We start from the raw sequence: 21,909 nt of genomic DNA, 5'->3' as shown, positions 1-21,909 counted from the left end.
GTCCCATTAAATGGGAAAAGTAAGTCTCATTAAGTGGAGAGAAATTAGTTTGGACATGCAGAAACAAACCTTTCTTATTAAAAATTCAAATCAGCATTTTTTTATTCCTGTTTTTTTCCTTTGTCAAGCCTTATTTGTCACCCAAACACAGATGGCGTTTAAAACTGGCCTGATGCACCTGTGGTACGAGTGGTTTTTGCAATAATCAGTCCAGAGGTAATTGTGCCTGGTTTGCAGTGCTGTGTGTGATACTTCAGAACAGAATGCTATGACCCCTTGCCTGCAGAACATCAGGACTGCTGTTCTTGGGGTTGAGAGGACAAGATATACTGGGGAAGTTAAGAGACCTCCTGGGTGGAGTGCATTATGGAAAGAGAACTGAAAAAGTTTACTGAAATAGCACGGACAGGAGGAAACAGATATCTGTGCCAAAAGAAAGTAGTAAAGATTTTAAGCAACTATTAAGATTTTGAAGAATTAAAGCTACAGATACAGTAGTGGATGCCACTGGTGTTAATATTGAGGAGATATAGTCTGTAGAGCCGGTTTAGGTTTTGGATTAGAAAACAACAGGGATTTGCTTCCTACCATTATTTTGATCATGACAATGAATTCTTGAAATTTTGGCAACAGTTTAGGTCATTCATAGCCCCTCATGTTAGAATATCCCAAAGTCTTGATTGTGATGATATCAGGGAACCCCATCTTTTCTAGGCCTGGATCATATAATTACACAAGTCTGGCATGAACCTTCTACAGTTGTTGGAAAAGTCATGACATATTTTTTCTATGTTTCTCATTGCAAAAATGCCTCATGACTTTCCCAACAACCCAAGAATATGTCAAGTTGAATCAACTATTTTATGACCTTGCATATTCTCTTTCAAAAAATTGGTTAATTGGTTTTTCTACAACACAGATTTGAGTTGTGTTAGTGAAGAATGATATTAAACATATGGAATGGTCACAGATACTACTTTTCAATATATAGTTGTAGGGAATTTACCTTTTGCTAGGATGAACAAAAAAAGATAAAGTCATCAGTTATGCCTAGCTATTTCCTTCTATGTTATTGTTAGTTTTTTTATAAGAATTTGGAGTAAGAAAATTTGGTAAAGAGAGAGCTAATTTTCAACAACTACAAATGAATCCCAATTTGAAAGATTAAAATGGAATATGGGGCTAAAGAATGGTAACAGGGTTTACAATTATAGGAAAAAACGTAGCTATGTACTGAATATGTGGCCTAGAAAATTTTTAGCGTTAAACCTGCCTCAAGACTATGCCTCTGTATCAAAGCCCTTTACTGCGATGTCAAGAAAGGCAAGTCTGGGTGTCCAGTGATCTGCTGAAACTCCTCAAGGATCACCCCTCATTGGACCATTATGCCCAGTTAGCATCACTGCCCCGTGCCTACTGGGATTTGCACATTATCCTTTAAAAAGCAAATTCCTCAGCCTTGGCATGGGCTGCTTTTGCAAAATACAAATGATGTACAGAGAAGTGATTCTTTTTGCTCTTTTTTACCTTGTTTTCTTTTTCTCCCTTTTCGCCTGGAAATTTTTACCCTAAGATGGGGACAGGAAGGATTCTTGGGGCATACTGGGTCTCAATCATTCATTTTCATCTTCAGTAACCGTAGTTGAAGATTTTCATCTCCATTTAGTAAAGAAGAATAACTCAACATTTCACTGAAATCAATAGTAAAATTAAGGCCACAAAACTTCTTTCCTTTAACAATTTCTTGCTGATTCAAGTGAAAATAGCATTAAGGGACACTTGCAAATACAGTACTTATAAGGCAGATGAAGAAATCAGGGGGAATGACAAAAGGTACTGTTTATATAACTGTTTATATATAGAACCTTCTTTCAATATCAGGTTCAAGGCTTAGAATCCTATCATTTTATTTTTGAAAAGGACCCTAGAGCTCATTTGTCCTAGTCAGTTTACACTTGGGGACACTAAAGCTCCTCAAAGGATTAGATGATGGCAAGTTGGTAATAGGGCCTGGTCTGATACCCTTCGGATTTCTGTTTCACTTGCTTCTTCCACCATTCTTTGCTCTATGTTTAAATACCTTTTACTCAAAGACAACGGCGTCTGTTTCAACCCTTGCCCACTCACTGCCTCTTCTCACAGAGTGTAGTATTGCTTTGGCAGGTTGGCTACTCTGACTCCCACTCTGAGTAGATGGGGAAGAGATGACATATGGAAGGTGGGATAAGAGTCAGGGAGGAGGAGAAGCTGTGCTCACCCTTCCGCCCAACTTGCTTAGTTGCTGAAAGTGCTTAGAACAGTGGCTGGTAAGCGCTCAGTAACTATTACTGCTGCCTCCGGTGCTACTGCGTGTAGCCCTCCATCTGCTCTTTGACAGAATATATTGTGTTGAAAGAAAATTCTATATTTATCATTAATTTCCTTTCTAAACAAAATAAAAACAATGGGAATATGTCAAGACTGTTTGTTGTGCTTTGTGTAATATCAGGAAGGGGAATATCTGAGTAAATATCTGTATTGTTAAATTACCTTAGGCCACATTAAATCATACTGTTATTTTGCTGGGAAGATAGCTTTCAGTCAGTCTTTCCATTTAAAATGTTAATCTGAAACATAGCAGTGTTCTCATTGCCAAAACAAAAATAGGATTTCAGAGAGTGAAAATAAATTTTATTTTATGGATCAGAGAACCTAACTTGTTGACTTTTGTGCCTATGTTCCTCTTTTTATCACTTATATTGTATGGCTCTTGTAACACTCCAGAACATTTTTACATCTTTCTCTCTGCTGTAATTTCAATATACTAATTCTGGTAGTCACAGGCTTTGCACTACCAGATATACGTGAAAGATATTAATCTTATGAAGTTATCGTATTAAACATTTAATATATGCATTATGTGAACACTTGCTTTTCTAACTACACCATGTTTTTTACTTTGCCATGAAAGAAAAATGTATAGAAGCATGTTATTTAAATCAGAAAGCAGTACATATGCCATTTTAAGATTATATAAAACATTTAGCTGAGTTACATTCCCTGCATTCTGTAACAGATGTTTTACAAGTTAGATACAGCTATCAAAATCCAAAGCCAAATTAATTGTCTCTGGTTTCGGAAAATGACTTTGAATTGGGTGGATAATTGCTAATGCTTCACAAATCAGCAGTCCAACTGGACCTTTATTGTCACAGGATAAGATGATAGAAACTTCTGGCTAAAGAGATCTTGAACACCAAGCAACATTTTGAGGAGAATATTAATGTGTCTTAACCAGCTTATTTACATAAAACAGGCTAAGTTTTTTAAGAAATCAAAACCCTGATGTTTCACTAAGAGGGCTTGTGCCTTGGCAGCTCCCAGGGCCATCCATTCTCTTTCTTTGCTGGCATGAATGAGTGTGCTCAAATACCCCAGATGGTGTATGAAACCTCCCAGCCCCTGGTTCAGGTTTACTAGTTATAAAACTAAGTTGTGTGAGAATAATAAGGCGGATATGAACTATTGGTATATATTTGCATGGTTGTGCAGTGAGCAAAACATACACTTGTGTCTGCAGGGGCAACATTGGTACTGTTCTTAAAAGAATCCACTTTAAAGGGTTGTGTTCTATACCATCCTTTCTCTCCATGAACCACCAACTCTGTAGGTCATATGTCATGAATTGCACTTCTAAAATCTTATTTTCTTCCTTTGCTTCTTAGTCAATTGGAAATGCTAAGACAACCAGGAATGATAATAGTAGCCGTTTTGGGAAGTATATCGAGATTGGCTTTGATAAGAGATATCGAATCATTGGTGCCAATATGAGAACTTACCTTTTAGAGAAATCCCGAGTGGTGTTCCAGGTAAGCTGGGCATGTACACATATATACATGTGTTAGAGTGCCATGCAATTCCAGAACTCATGCTTGCTGGTATGTATTTTATTTCCGGATACTCTTGAGCATATTATGACAATATTGCTACAAAACACATTTGGACAGAAACACATAAAATGGTGCCTGTTAGAGACAGGGGAATACCTATTAAACTAATAGTCTTTGGAGCTGAGCCCTGATTTCGTTTTTATGGTTTTGACCTTTCCCTACAGATACTTGTAAGAAAAGCTTAGGTAAGAAGAGGTGCTATTAGTTTAGTCTTGTGTTTCATATTTCCCAATTGGTAGGAATGACATTGGTTCATGCCTTCAATGAGTTACAATTTGAACTTAGTTAAAGAAAAATGAAATTATCCCATTCTCTTTCCTTCCTTCTTTCCTCTCTTAGAATGTGACATTATTATATTGTTTAAATAGAATAACTAGGGTTAAAAAAATCTTCACAACCCAGTTGTGAACTACTGTCAAAGAACCCACTCAAATCTATGTGCAGGATTTCAGTCACACATCTGCTCTTGGTCTTTCAACGATCTGTAAGTGGGAAATACTATAGAGTTACATATTTACAGGTATGCTCGAGGAAATGTATTCTTATCACTGGAAAACTCCGAGGATAAGGATCCTGGTGAGCCACTGCATGCGGTGAGATCAGGGTTTCTGTAGCCCCCTTACTGGATGCCCCCTGCACTGCAGTTCATATTCCCCTGGCTCTGCCATGTGGCAGAGTCTATAATTTCCATTGCACGAGTCTGTTAGGGCTTTGAAAGTGTCTGGGACAGACTGAGAGCCATGAATTTCAGCAGCCTGCAACTGCCGTGGCTTTGGCTTTGGAGATGTGCCTGATTTGTGGCCCCCTAAAGTATAATACTTGATTTGTATAGTAAAGCAATAGTCACCCTCCTCCATTGTTCTAATATAGGTGAAAAAGGTGAAGGGATTAAGAAGTACAAGTTGGTGGTTACAAAATAGTCATGAGAACGTTAAGTATAGTATAGGGAATATAGTCAATGATATTATAATAATTATAGTGTCAGAGGGGTACTAGATTTATCAGGGTGATCAGTTCGTAACTTATGTAAGTGTCTAATCACTATATTGTACACCTGAAGATAACATAATATTGTAAGTCAACTGTAATTGAAAAATAAAAAAATTTTAAAAAGTAATATGTAGGTACACATAGAACAATGTTAATATGTACACATATATATACTTTATAGGTTTAAAAAAAATGTTTAGTAGCCAAAAGAAAGAATGGAGGAAATATGTAGATCTAAGAGAAGACTGAGTTTAAATGGTACAGATTTGATTGATAGGTAAACAATTAAAGGTTCAGTGGGTATGGTGACTAGAGGTTAGTAGTGCTTAAGAAAAAACATTAAGGCCTAATGCTGGCTTATCTAGAGATATTGAAGCAATTCCAGCTATTCCCCAATCCCCAGGGCTGTTATTGAGGAGTTTGGTATGTCAAAATGAGTCAGACAGAACATTATTGATATTGTCCATGTACAAAGATGACCAAAGCATTTCTGTAGATCCACCTGGTTTTCTAGTTGGCTGTGAACCGAACTACCTGATCTCTTGCCTAATCATGCTTATAATCATTGGTACATTGTTAATTTGTTCAGTATCTTTTGTTCCTGTAATAGGTTTTCTTTACCTGACATCAGCCCCCTTTGAGCATCAAACCTGACCTTGGGCTTACTTGCAGTATTGATTAGTCAACTGAATACATGGCAGAATTCAAGGATATGATAATAGAGTATAACAATTCAGTTTTGTGTGAATATTATTACAACTGTCTTTTTAAAGTATATATGTAGAAAAAGACTGTCAGGAAATAGTAAATGATCTTAGAATTGTACATACTTTATTTTTTATTTTATAAGATATTTTTATTGATATAGAAGACATAATGCATTTGTGGGTTTCTTAAAACTGTAGTAGATGGTCCAGTCTAAAATACAGCAAAAACAGGATATTCTTTTTTATTCAGAGTGTTTAAAAGACTGTGAATCTAAGAGGTACTGTGAGAAAGTATTGAGTATCAAAAAAATGGTTTTAGCTTCCCCCAAAGGCAATGATCTCTTATGACAATGCCCTATACCAGGGGTCGGCAAACTTTTGAGATGGAAGAGCTAATCCTGTCCCTCAAAGTTTTGCGAGACCTATAAAACAAATGAAATCACCATTATGTGAATAATATTCTTTTAAAAATTTTATAAATGAAACTATGATAGTTTTATTTTCATTTTCAATTTACTTCAGAGCCACATGTACATACCCAAAGAGCCACATGTGGCTCGCGAGCCGACCCCTGCCCTATACCAAGCTGTTCACTATTTCATAAAGGATTGCTATCAGATATTTTATGTTGAATGTGACCAACAGATACACACTCACACGTATGTACATGGCTAATCAATTGTAAGGTTGAGTAATTATAAATATGTATTAGGGAATTTGGGAAAGGACAATTTATTGCACTAAGATAATTAAATATTAAAATTTTATTTTTGATTGAATATTCTGAATTTTAGAAGAAAATGCTGTAATTGAAAACTCTTCTTATTTCAAAGGCAGAAGAAGAGAGAAACTATCATATCTTCTATCAGCTTTGTGCCTCAGCAAAGTTACCTGAATTTAAAATGCTGCGATTAGGTATGAATATGGCATTAGATTTATTGCACTGGTATTGTTTTCTGTTAATTTCTGAGTTCATAAGTTTGTTGAAAAGGAGATTATCTCATACTGAAATATTAATGGATGACTTAAGAGGTCTGCAAATGGTTTCAAGATAAACCCATGGGTTGGGGAAGGAGTTAATGGCTGTTTAAATGGAACAGGATTGGTCTTGAGTTGATACTTGTTTACAATGAATGATGAGTACATAGGGGATCATTATACTAGTGTCTCTACCTTTGTGTATGTTTGAAATTTGCCTTGATTAAAAGAAAAAAAATTAAAGGTGTTTATGTGATAGAGGCCTGTGAGGTTTCTAATGAGGGTAGTAAAGTGTTTGAAACATGTAGATTGGAATAAAACCTATTTAGGAAAGGACTAGTCATCTCATCAATTAAGATAAATAAACTTCAAACATTTCACTTCATTATTTAATTTTGAGTTTTGTGTTAAAATATAACTGAAAACACAGGCAGTGGAATTCCAGACCCTATACACTAAACTGTCCTATCACTGCCCCTAATTGAGAGTAGACATAAAGGTAGAAATCAAGTCTTTTTCACAGATTACAAATTTTTTATTTTTCTTATTTCAGGAAATGCAAATAGCTTTCATTATACAAAGCAAGGTGGCAGCCCTGTGATTGAAGGAGTTGACGATGCGAAGGAGATGGTAAATACCAGGCAGGCCTGCACTCTGCTAGGTAATGTAATTTTACTCTTGAACTCTTATGAGCAATAGCTTTTTGACTCCAGCAATCTTTGTTTGGAATATTTGCTTAACTTGGTATTAAGTGGTGAGTATTGTTGAGAGATTTCACATTCCTCATAAAATGCATTTGGACAGCAAATGGGCATGAGGTTCCTTTTTGGGGTGATGGGAGCTATTCTAAAATTAGATTGTGGTGATGGTTGCACAACTTTGTAAATTTACTAAAAATCATTGAATTGCGTACTGAAAATAGGTGAATTTTAAGGTATGCAAATTGTCCCTCAATAAAATTATTTAAAACACACATTCAGGACATTAGCAGAGGTAGGACTAATTAACTCTAAGCTTTTTCAAAATCTGAAACTTACATTAAATGAAGTGGGTTCCTGAGCAAAGTTACATTTTGTAGAGGGTTTTGTTTGTTTGTTTTGGGTGTTTTTATATGGCTGAGCAGGCTGGGTGACAAAACAAGGAATTAATGTAGTTTATTCTGTTTCTGAAATGGCTCAGATGTCACTGTGTTTCTGGAATTTAAAAATATTGGGTCTACATATAAATAAATTAATCTTTAGAACTGCAGTGTACATTTTTACTAGTGAGTTATTTATTTTAAAACCTCAGAATATGAATACATCTAAAATCATATTTTCAGGATCACCCCAAAGTGAGTTAGTTTAATGTAAAAGCATTGCTAATCAGAATGTGGTCCAGGACCACTGTATAGCTTGCAAAAATTCATAATCTCAGACCCTACCTCAGATCTACTGAATCCAAGTCTACATTTGAACAAGAGCCATTAGTGATTCATTTGCGTATTAAGTTTTGAAAAACACTGTTTTACTTCTAGGCCTAAATCTGTTTGTAAACAGAAAATTAGAAATTTGAAAAAGCCATAATGCAGGAGATGGCAGAAACATTCACTATAAGATTAGTATTCGTAGGGAATATAGTCAGTGGTATAGTAACAGCTATATACGATGTCAGGGGTAGTAGACAGGGGCGTTATCACTTTGTGAGGGGTGTAAATGTCTAATCATGTTGCTTTGTACACCTGAAACTAATATAAAAAAATAAAAGAAAAAAGATGAGTGCTCAATTACGCTGTATATGATTACATATTTGGAAATAACTTTACAATTTTTACTTGCATATACGTGGATCTAATATTCTGGAAATTCCTACCTTATTTAAAAATGAAGCCAGATCTGATAAAAAGCCAGGAGCAGTCCAGCCTCCTTATCCTGCCTCAGCCTTCAGGCCCTGCTCAATGCTGCGTTTGGACTCACTCATCAGCGTGGGTTACAACAACAGCGGAACTCTTCCAATCTTAGGGGCTCTTTGACTTATACTTGGTCTGTAGTTAAAAAAAGTAATTAAGTAATCTGACTTAAAACAGCCTTATTGGGCTGCCACTTGCATTTGGAGTGGAGATAAACAGAAAAGCTAGTCGTATTAACAAAATAGTTAAATCTGGCATGTGACAATGATGATGATTTGTTTAGCACTTCCCATGTATCATGTAGCATGTTAAGTATACTCCGTGCACTTTCTCATTTAATGTTCACAAGCACCCTTTGAGGTAGTCACAGTGATTGCCTGTCTCAAATGAGAAAGCGGAAGAAGCACAGGAGCGGGAAGTTACCTGACCACGAGAGATGGCAGATCGGGGGCAGAGCCAGGCCTTGAGCCCGAGTCTGTCTCACTCCATAGCCCATGCCCTTAGCCCTATTAAGTGTTGTTAACTATCACACATTATAATGTGTACAACATCTGGCAATATTCAACAGTTAAAAATAGGCTTAAAATTGCCTGCTATAATTGTTTAGTTCCTGTTTCAAAATTAATCACTTGTTCATTTACTCTGTTGTTTCAGGAATTAGTGAATCCTATCAGATGGGAATTTTCCGAATACTTGCTGGCATCCTTCACTTAGGCAACGTTGGATTTACGTCTCGAGATTCAGACAGCTGCACGATACCTGTAAGTTCAGAACAAGCTTAGCGTGATGGCAGTTGATTTGTGTTATAGTTTTGTTGATTTCTTCATGGAAGAAATATATTTGAAGTGTCTCTATTACCATTATCAGAGAGATATATTATCCAAAGTAAATTCTTGAACTGAAAATAAAGAAATATGGATTCTAATCCCTGGTGCACAGTGATTGTGTGTGTGTGTGTGTGTGTGTGTATTACCGGGGGGTGGCAGGGAGGAGGCTTGAACTTGGATACATATCTGATCTATATAAACAGAGGTAGGGAATATTAGATGTGAAAATTGAATTGGTGAGTCTGGAGAGAAGGGTTCATTTGGCACAAGTACCAAGAACTGATAACTTTATTTGTGTCTCCAGCTGTGGAAATGTAATATGGTTTAAAAGCTATTGAAGAAACTGTTAGCAGTGGTTACTCCTGGGAAGAGGGACTAGAGGACTGTGGGATGGGGTGTCTTCACTTTAATTGACACCTAGTGATAATTACATACTGAGAATTAAAACCCAATTCCATATGTGGAAACATTTGTTTAAACTGTAACAAACCTGACAGTCCGAACTGTCCTCATTGGGCATTTGTGATTTGCAATGTTTGCTGATTACTCCATCAAAGATCACAAACACACACATACATACATACCTTTATTAGGTATCTCTTAACTTTATTAAAATGGAGGGAGTTTTAATGTAATTAATTCTTTTTCTATTCTGTTTCCTCAAAGATTGTAATAGAAGACAGTCTTGAGATTTATGTTTTCCTCTTCAGACACCCGAGTTGATATTAGCCAATCTGCATGTAAATTAACTCGTGTTAACTAAATTTGGATAAATTTGACTTTCGTTTTGAAGTACATGTTTCAGTATTTCTATCTGGGTTCAATCCCAACTCTGTCATTCACTCACTCTGTTTCTGGGTGAGTTGCTTAGCTTCCCTGAACCTTAGTTTCCTCATCAGTAAAATGAAAGTGTCTTGGTACTCCAATTGACCTTCAGAGTTTTGGACTCGGTGTCCTGATTGACCTTCTTGCTGATAAATTATACTTAAAAATACTTTTTAAATAAATACACAAAGAACTATTCAGAGGCCAAAAACTAGGTGAAAATAGGAACCCAGAGAGTGAAGCAGAACCCTGAAACTAGGACTCACTTTGAGGGCATTTACTGAACCCAGTGACCTTGAGCTTTGGTTTTCATAGCTAAGTGGGGTGCAAAAGGCAAAAGACAAAGCCTAAGGACTTACATAAACGGGTAACAAATAGGGGAACCCCTGCCTAAAGCTGAAACCTAAATGAGGAACTAATAATAAATTTTCTCACCATCCATTCCAAGAGTACTAGGAAAAGTTAATTCAGCTAAAGCCTTGGTGCTAAGTAGAGGAGGAAAAAACAGTTACCTAAAAATTTATAATAGTGAACTGAGCCTCACACATGCTTCCAGCTTGATTTCAGACTTCCTGGGTAGTCCCAGAAAGCTATATACAGAAAACTTAGCTTAAATTGGTCCTGGATCTGTAGGGCCCTAGATGCCTGACAGAAGCAATTGCAATTTTACTTTGGAGGATCTACCTTCAATCCAGGCCTCAATAGAATCCCATGATAAAAGTTACAAGAAATATTGGCTCACAGTAAAAAAATACAAATCTCATGATGAAACAAAAAAGAAGGAGCTAGGTAAAACAACAGAATAGCAGAATCAAACCTACTAAGGATGCCAAAAGAAATTAATTTTGACTCAGATTTGACATAACTGAGGAGGGAACTGATGAGCTAGAAGATAGATGTGAAGAAATTATCCAAAATGCAAGGTAGGACCCAGAGATGGAGCACTTAAAACAATAGATTTTAATTAAAATAATTTTAATCTAATGATAATCCCTAACAGAGAAAAAAAAAGAGGATGAGGTCAGACATAATGTTTAAAGAAATAATTACTACCAAATTTCAGAACTTGTGAAATGATACTAAACCACATATTTGGAAAGTTCAAAAAAATTCCATTTAAAATAAATGAAAAGAAATTCCCCTGATGCACACCATAATGATACCAAAAGCAAAGAGAAAATCTTAAGTCAGAGAGATAACATATACCGGGGTGTCAAAAAAATGTATACAAATGACTTGTATTCATCTTTCGTTATCAGTATATATTGAGTAGTACAATTTTAGTACAGTTTTTTTCCTTTCTTAAACCGTGTATACTTTTTTTTGCACCCTCTGTATTACTCTTGAAGAAATAAATTAAACTGATAGCTCACTTCCCAACTTTAACAATATGAGCCAGAAAACCGTGGACTACTATCTTCAGTGTTCTAGAGTAAATAACTGTTAACTTAAAATTGTATGTCCAGTAAAAATATCTTTCTAAGATGAGGGAAAAATAGAAGTGTTTTCAGACAAATAGAAACTTGTGAGAATTTGTCATTAATAGGCCATTGTCACCAATAGTACACTGTTTAGGCAAAAGGAAAGTGACTCCAGATAGAAGATTTAAAATGTGAGACGAAATGATGAATCAATAAACTAGTAAAACATAGGCAAATGTAGATAAAAGTTGATTAATTAAAACAAAAATTATAATGAATAATGTATTGGGCGGCAAAAGATAAAACTCCTCACAAAATACTTATTAGTTACAAAGGGAAAAGTATCTTTCCAGAGGAAAAATCTGGTGGACATTCCCTTAACCAAGTGACCACAGTTGACATGACCTGTAATGGGACCAGTCAACATCACATAACTTCTGATATGGCGCACTGAGGAGGGTGCAACACACTTCTCTGGTATTCCTGCTAAAAGGCATGACCCAGTTCTAATTATGAGGCAATATGACATAAACTCAAATTGAGGGAGGTTTAAAAAAGTATCAAGGTCACAAAACACAAAAAAAGTGAAGAATCGTTCAGATTAAAAGAGACTAATGAATCATGGTAACTAAATTCAATGCATGAACCTAGATTGAATCCTGGACCATAGAAATGGATGTGTGTGTGTGTGTGTGTGTGTGTGTGTGTGTGTGTGTGTGTGTGTGTTTCCACAGAGGACATTAATAAGTCAATCACCAAAATTGAATTAGATCTACAGGTTAGAAAATAGGGTTGTACCATTGCTAATTTTCTAATTTTGTTCATTATACCATAGTTACGTAAGATAATGTCTTTGGTTTTTAGGAAATTGCATGCTGAAATATTTAAGACTAAAAGGCTATTATGTTTGCAACTTACTCTCAAGAGCTTCTAAAAAAATAATGTATGTGGATACGTATGTGAAAGAGTAAGAGAGAATATGATACAAACAAATGTGGTAAAATGTTAATACTTTATTTATGGAATCTGGGTAAAGGGAATTTTTTGTTCTATTCTTGCAACTTTTCTCTTAGTCTAAGATTAGTTGAAAGTGAAAAGTTAAAAAAAAGAAATAAAGTGAATCACCAGCCCCTTATCCCCCACAAAAGATAGAACTAAAGTCCTGGATAACAGAGCACATAGATTGGGATGAGGGTGTTTGGAGTTAGTGTTATTAAATTACATTAACTTAACTAATACAAGTTAATGCTTCTTTTGTAAAAGTGGAAACAGAAAGTAAACCTTTCAAACTACTAGAGAGGAAAATGGACTGAAAAACAATCCAAATGTATCAAGAAAGGGAGAGAAAAAGTGGGACAAATAAAGACACAAAATAATTACAAATGGACTAATGTTTCAGTTAAAATGGATTGTCAGACTGGCTTAAGAATTCAGGTATATACTTTTGAAAGGAGCATCCCTAAACAGAAAGGTACAGAAAGTTTGATATAAAAGGTTTAGAAAAGACACATCATAATAGCTAGAAGAAAAAAAAAACCCAACAACCTGGCAGAGCTATAATGATACTGGACAAAATAGACTTTGAGGCCAAAAGCAGTACTATAGATGGAGTCAATATGTAATGATAGACATTTTATTCACCAGGAAGATGTAACAGTTCTAAACTTACACGTACTTAATGACGAAGCCGCAAAATATATAAAGCAAAAATAACAGAAACCACAAGAAGAAATGGACAAATCTATCATAGTGGGAGCTTACTGATTTCTCTCGATTATTGGCAGGTGAAGAAGTTAAAAGATTAGTAAAGTTATAGAAAATTTGAACCAAACAGTTCACAACCTTGATCTAATAGAACAATATGGTAACACCATTCAAATAGAATGTCTCTCTGGCTTCATCTCAGCTTCAGTCCCTCATATTGCTGGTACGCCTCCCACCACAGGGTTTTCAGACCATTTCCTCTCCCTTTCACTGAGTTAACACCTCATCTCCATGTCTCAAGGCAACTGTCTTCTGCCCCCCTGAATAGGGCACACTCATCGCACATGGAATCTTAGGATAGTGTCTTTCTCCTTTGCAGTCATTTTACATTTTAGGGAGTAATCGTTTGATTAATATACATTTCCCCTAGGACTATAAATTCTAGGAGGACATGGACCATGTCTGTTTTTGTTTCCTGGCATGTAAGAGGCACTCAGTAAATATTTGTTGACAGGCTGACTGATTTTCTGATTGACTGAATGTGCCTAAAGAGAGATACAGACAAATACTATGAAGAGACAGGAAGAGGTCATTTTTGAAATGAACCCTAGAAGAGAATGTAAAACACTGCCTAGATGCTGGTTTGATGGATGATTGTGATTATTATCACTGATCAGCTTTCAGCGGTCTTGGTGTTGGTTATAACAAAGAAATTGCTAGGTTTTATTTGTTACCACTCGATTAGTATTTTTCAGTGAATTCTTATTTGATTGATCTGGTCATAGGAAATAACCCATTCTCTTTCTGCAGCCCAAGCATGAACCTCTCAGCATCTTCTGTGACCTCATGGGCGTGGACTATGAGGAGATGTGTCACTGGCTCTGCCACCGGAAGCTGGCTACCACCTCGGAAACGTACATCAAGCCCATCTCCAAGCTGCAGGCCACAAATGCCCGTGATGCTCTGGCCAAGCACATCTATGCCAAGCTCTTCAACTGGATTGTAGATCACGTCAATAAGGCTCTCCATTCTTCTGTGAAACAGCACTCATTTATTGGGGTGCTGGACATTTATGGGTAAGTATATTGGCTTAGTAGTCTGCCAGAGAGCATTTCTTTCTAGTGAATTTTCTAGTGACTCTATGTGGATATTTGATTCTGTCTCCTACTGGTGAGGAGAAGGGAAAATTAGAAGAGAATTACTAAAAATCTAAATTTATTTGCTAGTTTGCCTTCGCTGGGTACCCTTCTTTAATTGTTAAAATGCTTCCTGTACATTTGTGCTTTTGGATTACTGGTTCACTTTTTCAGAAGAACCTATGAAATCTCTATTCCCAGTTCCCTTCTATACAGAAGCAATGGCTTTTTCATAATTCTGAGTGTTTCCCATTTGGGATGAATTAGCCCTCAAAAACTCACGTGTTGAACAATTGTGCATGCTGGAGCCTTTTTAAAAAATCTCTCAGCCCCTTGGCTGATGCCTGACTGCTGAGTACACATCCCATGTTACTGACTTTATAACCTTATCTTCACTGATGTGGAAAAAAAGTTTCACAGTGTTTGGGAATTTCCAATTTTTTTCTAATGTGCACATTTTGAAAATTGTTAAAAAGTTATTTGTTCTCTTCTCTTCCCGTATTATTTTTGGTTTTACAGATTTGAAACATTTGAGATAAACAGTTTTGAACAGTTTTGCATAAATTATGCAAATGAAAAACTACAGCAACAATTCAATATGGTAAGAATTTTCTTCCTTGAATAATATTCTGCTATAAATTATTCTCTTGAATTCCTAGTCTGTGTTTAAAGTTTGGTTCCTGAAATGAAGTTGTGAATTACAATTGTTATCTGGGGTTTAGAACAGCGAAACCGGAATTTATGATTAATAAATGATGCAACATTAGAAAAATGTTTATGGTCCAGATAGGAATCAAGGTCCTTCTTGGATTGCTTTCTGAGAATATTGAAAATTTGGTTCAAATAAATTGAAGGAGAGGAGCAGAAAGTGTGTTAGGTAGTAACATTGGGAGTATGAAGCTTTAAGCCTAGGGATATCCTTCAGTTTGTTGTCCCTGAGGCTAATTATGTGTGGAGTTAACTCCAATTTGTTGTATTAGCAAGATGTCAGAACAAAAAATCAGAGCAAATTTTTTTTTCTACATTTTTTTTTTTTTTAAAGCTGAGCCATCCTGCTACCTGTTGGCAGCTCAGTGGCTGCTCAGCTCAGGCTGGACTCGAACCGAGAGTAACTCTTGTGAAGTAGTAATATGAAATATCTTAGAACATTAGCATGGTGTTGGGGGATATGGAGACACTTAAAAAATGAGGGGTACTAGATTGTACTGAAGCGACAGACACCCGAGGTTAATGGCTTGGGTTAGTATCCTACTCTACACTAAATATCCAGGGGACCTTGGGCAAGTTAATTGACCTTCCTGGGCTTAGTCTCCTCATCTGTATGATGGGGATAATAATAGTACCTAATGCATTTAGTTGTATGGGTTAAATGAGTTAGGATATATGAAGTGCTCAGCATGTGCCTGCACAGTTCTGTATGCAAGTTAGGGATGGTTAATAGTATTGTTGAAAGAGGATATTAAAAATGAGTCACCCATAGGAATTGGAAGACACATGGAAGAGAAGAGGGCTGAAGGACAGGAAAAGGACCCTTAATAAATTTCCTCATCTTACAAAGAGGGAGATCCAGTGGTATAGTCTATTGGTGATAAAGAAGAAATAGAAGTTTAAATATATGTATTATTTTAAGTTACAAAATTAATAAAAATGAAAAGATCTAAAAATGGTAATGTTGGGAGGATAGGGGAGGAGCAGTGAAGAGGTGGTGTATGTGAATTTAGACTCATCTATCTTATCAAGAAATCAATAGATAATGTTTCAAATGAATAAATAAAAAAATAGCAGATATGCATATTCTTTAAAGGTAAATATCAAAAGAAATAGCTAAGGGAGTTAAAAATGGTTGCCTCCAGGGAGTGAGACTGAGGTTGGGGAGGGATAGGACAAGGAATTGTTGCTTGTCATCATAAAATCTTTAGACCATTTGATTTTTTTAAAATATTGCATATGCTTTGATAAAAATTTAGACCATCTTTATTTAGCAGATTAAGCTACTTCGCACAATAATATAGAGGTCAGCTTAAAACCTTAAGCTTATGACTGTTTCCGTAAGAGTGTGATGGGTGTATTTTTCATCTCCGCATAAGGAACATTAATAAAATCCCATCAGAAACCAAATTAAGCACTGTCTTTTCTCAATGTTTTTCAGAGTCTCTTAACACTTTAATGAGTGCCGTAGCCTTCTGTTCTTTCCCAGTATATTGTGGCACAAGGTGACATGAAATATAAGGAACCAGAGTCAGCCTCATTAGGGACTGGCTGGTTTGTCTATTTCTCAAATGCCTTGGGTCTCTGAATGTGTTTCTGATTCTCTTTCCCTCTTTCTGTCTGTCTGTCTGTCTGTCTGTCTGTCTGTCTGTCTNCTCTCTCTCTCTCTCTCTCTCACACACACACACACACACACACACACACACCACACACCACACACATACCATACTGCATCGCAGCTTCTCTCTGCACAACTGCCCTCTTATTATCAAATGGCATATTCTCTCCTTCTATTCTGTACATATTTTCTTTACCTCAAGGTTTCTGCATCCTCAAAGTTCCTGCTTCCTCATTTCAAACCTCCTGTGAACCCAGCAGTGGTTAGAGTGCTCCGCCCATTCTCCTAACTTGCGTAGCTTCCATTCTTCTTTCAGTGTCAGCGTCCACTGCTACTTGCCTGTTTCCCAATTCTTATACCTGAGAAAGAGAATCTAATTAACCCAGTTCATTTTTTCATCAGAGGTCTCTGGCAATAGTGTGCCCTCAGGTACATACGTACCCACACTTGGTCTAGTCAGCTGTGACTAGGAACATGGGGTCTCACGGGAAAGAGCTTGGCTGCTTAGGGCAGCTCCCTCAGCAGGAGCTGTGGGTGGGCAGTGGGCGTGAGAAACGCAGTGACTGGCATGTTTCGTGCTTGGAGGCATTACCATATTGACCAAGGATTTCTTGTAATATTGAACCTCATGCCCACATTGTCCTTTTGACAATTGAGCATCCAAAATTTTTGAGACCCCATAGACTTTTCCAAATGTAGACACAGAGATGTGTGAGAAACAAGTCCTATTTAAAGTCTGGAGCAGTGTTTCTGTTGTCACTGTGGAGACTGCATATAAATTAATTTAAAAAAACACAGCTCGTTGTTTTGGACAATATTGGTTCCATCAGTCAAGGCATCCTGCTGATACATGGTGCCCTATTTGTCTTCTCATTAATCAAAAGAACAGAAGACATTTGCTTTTTAATTAGCATGACATAAATATTCATAAAGTTGACCGTGGGTTTTTGGGTTTTTTTTTAACTAAAGTTTATTGCAGCTGATTAGACTATAAATGCTGCAGATGAGCCAAGAGCAGCATTGTAAGTATAGAATAAAGTGGGAAAGTTCCAGGTGCCTGAGGAGATTGATGTATCAGAAATCTTGGTGACCTCTAAGTTTCATGGGGTTTTGGCTCCTACATGTGCTGTCTGGTCATAGCCACAGAGGGCTTATCATCCCAGAAAAGTAGCAAGATGTGTGAGAACTAAGGAAGACAAAAGGCAAGTAAAGGAAAGCAGAAACCTCCAAGCGCTAACAAGTAGAAGTCATTAGCATCTGAGGAGACTAGAAGTTGTGGGTGGGCTGCATTGACTGGCTAGGTGGCCTGAAGCAGGGGCTGCAGCAGAGGTGGGCTTGCCCTTCTCACCGGGACTAACTTAACTCCGGTTCCCCTGCAGAACTCAGGTGAAGCCTTTTCTCACTACCCTGTATCCAAACTAGATGAGGACTCTTGCTCTAATAGCTCGCACTATTTTCCTCTGTAACATTATTACAGTTTGAATTATAGTCCTTATGATTATTTGATTTCTGTTTGTTTCTCCCACTAGCCTACAAACTCCATGAGAGCTAGAGCCCACATCTCTTTTGTTAGTGGTGTTTAGTGACTGGCATGTAGTAGGCCGTCAATCCATATTTTTGCTTGAACGAGTAAGTGGAGATCAGAAGCAATGGGGGTGCATTTAGTGGAAGTAGTGCTGAATTGGTAGTGACTGCAGCTGCTTACAGGATTGGATGTAGAGTCCAAAAAGTAAGCTATAGATACACTGACTGTAGAGAATAATCACGGCCAACACAAAAGGCTGACTATTATCCAGTTCTGAAGCATATGAACTTCAACACCACAGGCCTCTAAGAGGATTACTTTGTTAGGCCATAAGCATCGCCCAGCATGGTTCAGTAGTCTAGAGGGCATCCACTCGGCATAGTTGTTCAAGGCCAGCTAAGGCATTTCTGTGCCCTTGTTTTAATAGCACTGTGCAATAATTTAGGAGGCTAAAAGGTATATAATGCAGTTTGAGATGTATACATATCAAAAAAATTGAAAAGACTTATATTTATCAGCTATTTAAAACAGTAAATCGCTTCTCGGCCTTTTGGCTAAGATCAAATGTAGTATCTGTTCTTATCAGTTTAATATTTCAAACAGTCACATACCTAGATTTACTTGTTTACCAAGAACCCTATATAGCTGAGGGTTTGCTTTTTTAAGATTTTTATTAAAATATAGCTAACATGCAATATTATATTAGTTTCAGGAATGTACATCATAGTTATTCAATAGTACCCACTTTGCACTATATTATCATATTATTAATTGTATTCCCTATGCTAAAGAAGTGATCACCATAAGTCCAGCAACCATTTGACACTGTGCCACCCTATCACAATATTATTGATTATATTCCCTATGCTGTACATTACATCCACATGACTTATTTGTTTTATACCTGGAACTTCGAACCTTTTATTCCCCTTCACCTTTTCCCCTCTTTTAAAATTTTTCAATTACAGTTGACATGCAATATTATTTTATATTAATTTCAGGTGTACATCATAGTGGTTAGACATTTATATACTTTACGAAGTGATCCTCCTGACTAGTCTAGTACCTACATGGTACTGTACATAGTTATTACCATATTATTAATTATATTCCCTATGCTTTACTTTACATCCTCATAACTGTTTTTTAACTGCCAATTTGTATTTCTTTGTTGCTTCACCTTTTTCACCCTGCCTCCAACCTCCCCCAATCTATCACCCTGATAGATCTAGTACCCATCTGACACCATACATAGTTATTACAATATTATTTACTATATTCCTTATGTTATACCCTGCATCCCCATGACTACTGTGTAACAACGAATTTGTACTTCTTAATCCCTTCCCCTTTTTTACCCACCTCCAACACCCCTCCCATCTGGCAACCATTAAAGCATTCTCTGTATAAGTTTGTTTGTTTTATTTGTTTATTTAGTTTGTTCTTTAGATTCCACTTATAAGTGAAATCATGTGACATTTGTCTTTTACTGTCTGACTTACTACACTCAGCACAATACCCTCTAGGTCCATCCGTGTCACATGGCAAGATTTCATTCTTTTTTACAACAGCGTAAATTCCATTGTATATATGTACCACTTCTTCTTTATCCATTCATCCATTCAGGGACACCCAAGTTGCCTTCATATCTTGGCTACTGTAAATAATGCTGCAATGAACATGTGGAGGAGCATGTCCCCTCAAAAGTGCATTTTGGGTTTCTTTGGATAAATATCCAGAAGTTGGATTACTGGGTCCTTCTTTGTCTCTTGTTACAGTCTTTGTTTTAAAGTCTGTTTTGTCTGGTGTAAGTATTGCTACCCAACTTTTTTGTTTGTTTCCATTTTCATGAAATATCTTTTTCCATCCCTTTACTTTCAGTCTGTGTGTGACTTTCGGTCTGAAGTGAGTCTCTTGTAGGCAGCATATGTAAGACTCTTGTTTTCTTATCCATTCAGTCACCCTGTCTTTTGATGGGAGCATTTAATCCATGTACATTAAAGTAATTGTTGGTCAGTATGTAGTTATTACCGTTTTATTCTTCATGTTTTGTATTGATTTATTTTTTTCATCTTAAAGAAGTCCCTGTAAGATTCCTTGTAATACTGGTTTGGTGGTGATGAACTCCTTTAACTTTTTCTTGTCTGGGAAGCTCTTTAGCTCTCCTTTGATTCTAAACGATAGCCTTGCTGGGTGGAGTAATCTTGGTTGTAGGTCCTTGCTTTTCATCACTTTGAATGTTTCCTGCCAATCCCTCTGGCCTGTGAAGTTTCTGTTTAGAAATCAGCTGATAGTCTTATGGGCGCTCCCTTGTAGGTAACTAACTGCTTTTCTTTTGCTGCTTTTAAGATTCTCTCTTTGTCTTTAACCTTTGGTATTTTAATTATGATGTGTCTTGGTGTTGTATATAGCTGAGGTTTTACTGCCTGTGGGGTTTTTTTTTGCTGTCTTTTACTGTTCTCTGTATGTAAATGATGTTTCTCTCTCAAGATTGTTGTTTCTGGAAGCCATGGACTATCTCAAATTATGTTGGTATCCTCTTAGAGTGTTTTACATAAATGTTGTTTCTTGACTAACATCATTTATGATAATAACCCAGTAATGCCACGTTTTTTCTTTTTTCTTTTAGCATGTCTTCAAATTAGAGCAAGAGGAATATATGAAGGAACAAATTCCATGGACTCTCATAGATTTTTATGATAATCAACCTTGCATTAATCTTATAGAATCTAAACTGGGTATTCTAGATTTGCTGGATGAGGAATGCAAGGTAAATATGATTTTCTGATGTACTTAGTCTATCAAAACAGATATATCAAGGTCAGAAGGTAAGTGGGTTTAAGCAGAGATTCATAGTACACCATGAGGTGCCATGTGGGGCTCACTCTAACTTGCATTCTGAAGGGTCACTACACCCAAAGGACTTTAAATACAAATGGAACTAGGAGAATTTCCCTTTTCTTTTCAGCTGATTCTAAGTTATGAAAAATTGACATTAGATACAACTACTACCAATTTTAGCCACTTTTGTTGATGAGTGTGCTTATATTTGGTACTTTTTGTCCGGTGGTATGATATACTTAAAGAAATGCAAGAAATTGTACAAAAGATATTTAGAATAATAGTTCTAAATATACATAGTTTAAAATTTGACTATTTGTTTTTTATTACTGATATGTGTAATAGGGAGGAAGTTTTAGCTTTAATATTTGAAGGTGCAGCAAGTTGGAAAAATATGAGATCCCCAGCTTTACTGCTAACTGAGTGATATTAGACAAATAACCTAGTCTTTCTCTTAATTTCTCTGTAGTTTATATGCCGTAAATTACAACTTAAACATAGATTGATCCTCCTGAGCATCCAGAAAATTACTCTCCATTTTATACCTTTCTGAATTAGTGAATATTTCACTATGTGCAAACGTTACTTTTATTTAACAAGTTTTGAGAAAATACATGATGTAATGATATATCATCTTTTATTTGTGAGGCTTTGTTTTAAAAGCAAATCGAATATTTATTTGATGATTTCTGGTACAGGCAGATTGAGTTGCCCAAAGATTGGGCTGATTCTCTCATGGGAAGGTCTCAAGCATTGTTCTTCATTAATAATTGGTGTTTGGCCTCTAAGAGAGAAATGTGAAAAGAATGAGT

The 21,909-nt window shown here is 36.4% G+C and overlaps 1 protein-coding gene across 1 annotated transcript in view; it reads left to right on the top strand.

Moving 5' to 3' along the window:
- Positions 1-21,909, top strand: part of MYO5A (myosin VA) — a 142,448-nt gene that overhangs the window by 20,572 nt on the left and 99,967 nt on the right. The window contains exons 6-12 of the mRNA XM_019664099.1: positions 3,705-3,848; positions 6,460-6,541; positions 7,158-7,265; positions 9,147-9,253; positions 14,080-14,345; positions 14,925-15,006; positions 20,886-21,026. Coding sequence (XP_019519644.1) covers positions 3,705-3,848; positions 6,460-6,541; positions 7,158-7,265; positions 9,147-9,253; positions 14,080-14,345; positions 14,925-15,006; positions 20,886-21,026 — 930 coding nt within the window. The remainder of the gene's footprint in view (positions 1-3,704; positions 3,849-6,459; positions 6,542-7,157; positions 7,266-9,146; positions 9,254-14,079; positions 14,346-14,924; positions 15,007-20,885; positions 21,027-21,909) is intronic.

This window comes from Hipposideros armiger, unplaced genomic scaffold (assembly GCF_001890085.2).
Source record: "Hipposideros armiger isolate ML-2016 unplaced genomic scaffold, ASM189008v1 scaffold_12, whole genome shotgun sequence".
Classification (NCBI taxonomy): domain Eukaryota; kingdom Metazoa; phylum Chordata; class Mammalia; order Chiroptera; family Hipposideridae; genus Hipposideros; species Hipposideros armiger.
The sequence above is the reverse complement of the archived record's forward strand: the minus strand, read 5'-3'. Positions and strand labels throughout refer to the sequence as shown.